General features: G+C 47.6%; 1 protein-coding gene across 2 annotated transcripts in view; it reads left to right on the top strand.

The window, feature by feature from the left end:
- The first annotated feature begins 824 nt into the window (after window positions 1-824).
- Window positions 825-6,786, top strand: part of DGKH (diacylglycerol kinase eta) — a 161,012-nt gene continuing 155,050 nt past the window's right edge. For both annotated transcript variants that reach the window (XM_015633234.3, XM_015633242.3), the window contains exon 1: window positions 825-988. In XM_015633234.3, coding sequence (XP_015488720.1) covers window positions 932-988 — 57 coding nt within the window. In that variant the 5' untranslated portion in view covers window positions 825-931. The remainder of the gene's footprint in view (window positions 989-6,786) is intronic.

Below are 6,786 nucleotides of genomic sequence, written 5' to 3' on the forward strand. Positions count from 1 at the left end.
CAGAGAAATCCTGCTGCTCCATAAGGTTGGCGTGGTGGCCCTGGGAATTAGAACCCCCCTGTGTCAGACATGGCCTACACATCAGTGCAGTCTGTTCCACAGTGGCTGTGCCGTATCCCAGCTCCAGGGAGTTTGTCCTAACGTGCCCGTGGGACCACCCGACAACCCTGTGGGGGAACGAGGTGCCGTTTCACGCTCAATTTAACATCCAAAGGGTGTCAAAAGCCCAGTACTGCCCTCTCGGAGCCTTCGCGGAGGAGTGGGACCAGAGGGCAGCGCCAGCGCCAGGGCCTTGACCCTGGCTCGGCTCGGGGCAGGGTGATGCGGGAGCAGCGATTCTCTCTCCGGGGCTGCCCGCAACACCTAGCCGGGCCCTTCGGGGCCGCAGACCCTGCACCGAGGCCGGCGGGGCCGACCAGGGGAGGCGGCGTGTCCCGGCTGGGCAGGCTGGAGGGGCATTGTCCCCTCGCCGCGGGGCGCATCCTCGCCCGCCGGCCCCTCCGCGGCGCCGACAGCAGGAGCGGCCGTAAACCGGCTTACGGCCAAGGCGATTTGCCCGTGATCCGCTGGGCTTCCCGGGCGGGAGGGGGCCCGGCGTGCGGGGCGCCCGGGACAGCGCGGCGGGCGGGGGGCGGGAGGCGGCGATGATGTGAGCGGCGCGGCAGCTGCAGGCCGGCTCCCCCGGGAGCCGGGGCTGAGCCCGGTGGCCGTGGGAGGGAAAGGAGCCGGGCGGGGAGGGAGGAGGGGGCCTGGACAGAGCCGGGGGAGAAAAGGGAGGAGCGGGGCCGGGGTGGGGGGAGGACGAGCGGCGCCGGGGAAGCGCTGCGAGCCGGAGCAGCGGCAGCGGCGGGAGGGAGGCGCAGCCCGGCGGACCCAGCTCCGCTGCCCGTCGGCGCTGTCCCCGCGGAGGTTGGGGACCTGCTGCGGGGTGATGGAGGAGCATGGGTACCCTTCCTATAGCGCCCGCAGCCCCGCCTGGGAGGAGCTGGTAGGTACATGCGTGCCTTGCCGTTGCACAGGCGTTCCCTACCCTTTTTCCTGCCTGTATTGTTCAGCCTGGGGGTCGGGCTATCATCCTTATCTGTGCCCTCCAGCCCCACCTTCCCTTCTTCCGACCCTGCTCCACGCCAGAGCCCGGCCGCCGGCGCTCGTCCCCTCCCCGCGGGGAGCGGGGGTGGGAGCCTTTCGCCCCCGCCGTGTCTGACCATTTGCTGACGAGCTCATCCCTCTGGGAGACGGGGAGTTCATTGCCCTTTCTGAGTTTCAGTGCCCGGGTGCAAAGCCTGGGATTAGCACCGAGAGCCTTGCCTTCAACTTTACCGAGGGGGCTGGGTTGGATGTTGACACCCTTAAACTCCTCTTAGCCTAGCAAAAGCAACGTGTCCAAGCAGCGTTGGGAGGCAGTTCCCAGAAGGAGACACACACTTTCCCCCCCTTCTTCTGGAGCTAAGCTGGGAATTGCTCCCATCGCGGTGGCAAGGCGGGACGGGGCTGGGGGTACCCTGTTGTGACCCTGCCTTGTGGGGTGTGGGCAAAGTGCGTGTCTTTGGGCCGCTAAGAAGGGAGGGGAGTGCTCAAACTGGCCAGCGGGGAAAGCTGCGGTGAGCTGCCTTTGAGGTTTGTTTAAGCAACTCGAAGACCCTCCTTCCAACCAAAGGAAATCATGTCACCGGCATCCTCAGCAGGCGATAAAATCAGATTTCCCTTTTCAGGGCAGTCTGGTCCCGCTCCTGGGCTTTTCTCCATTGTGCAAAAACACACACACACATCAGGCAGGGAGGGCTAAAAATAGGCTTTGGGTAGCTGCTTGGGAGATTTCAGGCTATCTAAGAGGTCAAGGCTAGGCTGCATCTGGCCCTGAACTTGGCGAGGAAACATGAAGCATGGACCCGTGCCACTGCCAAGCTCCCTGTTAGATAGCTGTACCATGTTTTGCTAACTCGTTTTCTTGGTCCAGGTTTTACTTGTAAACCCAGTTTTAAATGGCAAACAGGGGAGACCCATTCTTTGTGTGGCTTGGTGTGCACACCCTCAGGAAAGCAGCAGCTGAGCCTTGGAGATACCCACAACAAACTAAGTTCACTCCCTTCCTTGTTAGGATTTATAGCCCTCACAAATATATTTTTACTATCCTAATTTTTTGTTGATACGAACATCCCCCTTCGCTGCCCTCTGCAGTCCTCAAGCGCCAAAACTGTTGCCGGAGATGCAGCTGTGATAGGGAAAACAGCTGTATGTGTGTTCCGGTAACATGGAGCTGACATTGAAAGGATCAGGCAAGGGAAACCCAAAATTTTTGCCTGGAGAGATGAAGACATCGTGGGAGGAAGGCAGCAAAGTCAATTCCTGTGAATGCGTTATCCTATTAAACAGTGACATTTAAATTGCTGCCGTCATCCAAAACTCAGCTGAAACTCGGGAGGCAGATGGATTGCAGCCCCTCTCTGGAAATGTGGCGTCCTGGCTGAAGCATCCAAGCCCGTTTCCTTCTGTGCGCATGGCTTAGATAAACAAGGAGCACATATTTTTTTTCTCCATTTCCCCCTCCCCCAGTAAGGGCCAGGATTTGGGTCATGTTTATCATTTCATTGCTGCATTTGTTAAAGAGTACATCCATGAATGCAGTTTTAAGGCTAACCACTGCACCAATTTCCTCTACAAGACCGTAATTTCAGCTGATCCACTCAATCCTTTACCTGGTAACCTGCTGGTAAAATACATGGTCTTTGTGGCAAGAGCCACATTGTTCTTTCCATCTGCTCATAAGCAGGCTCTTTAATATAATGGGGGCAAAGGGAGATTTAGGTGAAGACCTGAATGATGAAACGGAAAACATAGTATACAAACCTCTCTCCCCTGTACTTAAAAAAAACAAAACAAAGAGCAGTAAGATAGGGAAAACTTTTTTTTGCAGGTTTTGAATCTGTGCAAATTAATAATCTGTGGAAATTGTCAGATTATTGGGAAGTGCTCTTCCTATAGCTATTCTGAGAAACAAGGAATGGACATTAAATGCAGCCACAAGTCCTTTGCCAATCAGGGTTGGACTTGTCTGTGTAATACTTCAAATTTCTATAAAGTCCTTTCCTTAACTCACAGGACACTTTTTAGTGGAAAAGCTCTTCCTGAATCCAGTAAGAATTGTCTAAGACCCCATGATGGAGCTAAGTAAAAGTGACTTAAAATCTAAGGCTCACCCTGCATTCTTGTGAGGGAGGTTTGATGGCTTTGTAGGCAAAATGTGCATAACACATGACTTACAAAGCTCTAGACACAACTTTCATATTTTATATCAGATCTGAGTCTTGGCTTTACTTTACTCTGGAAATGCATACATAAGTCCTAACACATTCACAAAGCATCTGTTTAATTTATTACCTGCCCTGTGGTTTGGACCTTTTTACTCTGAAGCATACAACATAGTTTAGTAGTTTCTTTCATATTGTAACCTACAGGTTACAGGATTCCCTTAGCTAATCCCAAACCAGCCACAAGTGAGGTAGTTACTTTCTTCAGCAGTGGTTTGGATACATGTTGTTATATTCTGGCTTCCTCTTTGCTAAGTAAGGAAGTTAAGAAAGAATAGTATCACAAATTCAATCTGCAGAGGGAGTTCACACAGGCAGATCTGAAATTAACTTGTTCAAAGTGGGGAGGCCAGTTGAAAACCATAGCTATCACTAACCACCAAAATTAGGAAACATTCAATAAAATCTTTTAAACATGATGAACTGCTAATCTGACACGCTATTTATTCAAATTCCCTCAGAACAACTTTCTGAGATGAAGGATAGAAAAGTATTACCCTTGGGTTTATAGACATCAAAGTAACTTAGAAAAAAAGATGTAAAAATGTTACAAGTGGAATCAGTTTTAGGTCTGGAATCTAATAATGCAGTAATCTGTATTATAATCATCAGTGCAGCTAGAGTGGATGTGTACTTAGATTTTTTCTACATTGCATGTACATTTTATCCTATTATTGGGACTCAATATAGTTAAATTGTTCTCACAATGTATACATGTGTATTAAATGTATACAATATCACAGTGTAAATATGTATATATTGTATATAAAGGGCAGTTCATCAGCTGATACTAATTGCGGTAGCACAAATGATGTCAGCAGAGCTGGTTTTTGTTAGTTGAGTATCTTCCTTTAAATGCCAACCTTTCTTTATGCTTTTTACTCCCTTGCTTCAGTTAGGAAATTTAAGGTCATTACTAAGAAGTGCAAAACTTCTTAGTTTCTTAAGTGAAAGGCACAGCATGTGCAAATACTGTATGTGTTTTCCAGTGGCTGCATATAGTCCCACATTGTTCAAGAGCCCAGCTTGCAGAAGTCTAGTGGTACCACTTGTGCCGGAGTATTTGTAGCTGTGGTCACTGAGCTGAAACATGCTATCCAACATTTCTCATACTGACTCTGACATCGATCACCTGGGAGAAATCCAGCTGTGAGATGAAGGGATAGAAGTCAAGTTGCAAGTCCTTACTGAGGGGAACTTCATGGCTACCATAAGCAGCTTTCTCTGGGTAAAGGCTGGGACTGGACCCTGATTATCTATTAATACCTTTGAGAAGAAGAACAAGGGAATAGTGATATCTTTAAAACTGTCAATGTGCCTGGGCAATGTATATGTTTGTAGAAACAACCTGCTATACTAACATGTGTGAGTAACTTGTGCATGTTCAACAATGCTTAACACTTGGTTTCTCCATTTTGGAGAACTCTGTAAACATTAAACAACTGCAGACCTTAGAGCCTGTAATTTCACAGAATCCACTACATACTTCACAGAAACCATGTTCTCATATTCTCACTGAACTGTTCTTGTAGGATATTTCCTATTATTTGCAGACTTAGGTTATTGCTACTAAAATCTTCACATTAAGTAACCCGAGAGAACATTCCTAGTACTTTTTGTTTTTTTCATAGCCCTCTGAAGTTTATCAAGATATGATGGAAGAGACTTGCTTGGAAGTGAAAGGCTAGTGCCTTCTTTCCTGGTAACCACACTTTTGTGTTTGGACAGTCAGGAGTGAGGAAGAGCACACTGGGGTAGGCCAGATGAAGATGCATGGTGCCCTCTGCGGGGCGGGCTGGAGAGGCTTTCTCTGGAGTGCAGAAACTGTGCAGCAACTAGTGCTCATAGTTAAGTGCTAAAAATGAACAAAAATTGAAGAACTGTATTTATTGTAACAATAACTACTGCTGTTCAGCCAGCACTATTTAATTCAGTTGAAATAAATTTAGTCAGTCTTGCTTGTGTTCTGTTAGCACCAAGTGTTTCTCAAATCACAATTACTATTATGTGCAATAGGGCAGCGTTAATTAGGAAACTATGTCTTCTTGTTCCCTTGCAGTAGTCAAGTGACATTTACCTTCAAAAGAATTAAGGAATTACAGTGAGACATGTTCTGGCATAATTTGGTATTCCCAAAATTAAGATGGGGAAGAGGAAGAAAGGAGGGTGTGAAGACACAGTGTGCATAAACATTGCTTTTAACTATCTTTCTTCCTAACTGCGCCCTAAATTAACCTACTGAGAGCAATGCATACTTGCACCTGCTCAAGCTTGATCCCACGTTTTGAAAAATGGAAAACTCCCTCTCAGGTGAAGAAGAGTGAGATAAGACAAAATTAGTCCTTAGTTTCACAATAATTTTTAACTGTGGTATTAATGATAGGATTTAGGCCATATTAGTATTTTAATAAAGAATGTGGGTAACTTGATCAAAATTCCATTAAAATATAATTTAATAGATATTTTGACTTTTTAAATGTTACTTATGATATTTTTAAATATAACCTCTACAATTGGTCCTATGTGGAGGTGGTTAGTAGAATTGTATTTGAAGTATGTGGTGCAGTAACACAAAACTAAGCCACAAGAACTCCAAGGCTTCATGGAAACATTTGCTTTCCTCTAGACTACTAGAAATAAAAACCCCAATAAAAGAAATGGGCTGGACTATAAAATCTCTGGACTATTTGAAATTCAGACTGTGGCAAGGTATCTGGAGTGTAGGGTAGGTTGTACAGTTGTTTACTTTTCCTCATTAAATGCTTTGTATTTAGGTACTGTGGCATTATATGAGCACGTTAAGAGATGTCAGTTCCCTTTCTGGAAATATAAATAGAATTGTGGGAATGTAGAAGCCGCAAGTATTGATTGCTTTCTTATGTTGAATCTGGTCCATGCAGCTAGGAGTTGTGTGTTTTATTTAGTACTGCTGTGATTTAAACACTTATTTTGAACACTGACTACATACAAGCCACAATAATTTCGAAGTCCCGCAATTCAGAACATGTGGTGACATTTCGAGATCGTGCGAGCTGCCAGATCTGAGATGAAAAAGGAAAACTGACCCTTTCTTTTCCCAGAAGTAAGGGCTGCTCTTTCACAAATACAAAAATGAGCAGAATAACAAGAAAATTAAGCTGTTGGGAGAAAATCACTGGAAAGCGATAGATGCGTTTACTAAAACTGTCCAAGGCTTCGGCGCTGATGGATAGTTACCACGGGGTTGACTGGCTGGAGGAATAGCACACAGATAAGGAGCCCATCGCACCGGACGCCGTCCGTCCAAGTCCCGAAGAGACATCCTGCGCTCCCAGGGGAGAGCGGCACAGTCCTCGGCCGGGACGGGGCAAGGGCTGCGCACGGCAGCCGCCCGGTTTCGCTCGGGTGCCGGTCCCACCTCCCGGCCACGCCGGGACATCCGCGGAAGCCCCGGCAGGTGCGGGGGCGCCGGGCCCCCTCCCCGCTCCCCCGCCGTCGC

Source organism: Parus major, chromosome 1 (assembly GCF_001522545.3).
Source record: "Parus major isolate Abel chromosome 1, Parus_major1.1, whole genome shotgun sequence".
Taxonomy (NCBI): Eukaryota; Metazoa; Chordata; class Aves; order Passeriformes; family Paridae; genus Parus; species Parus major.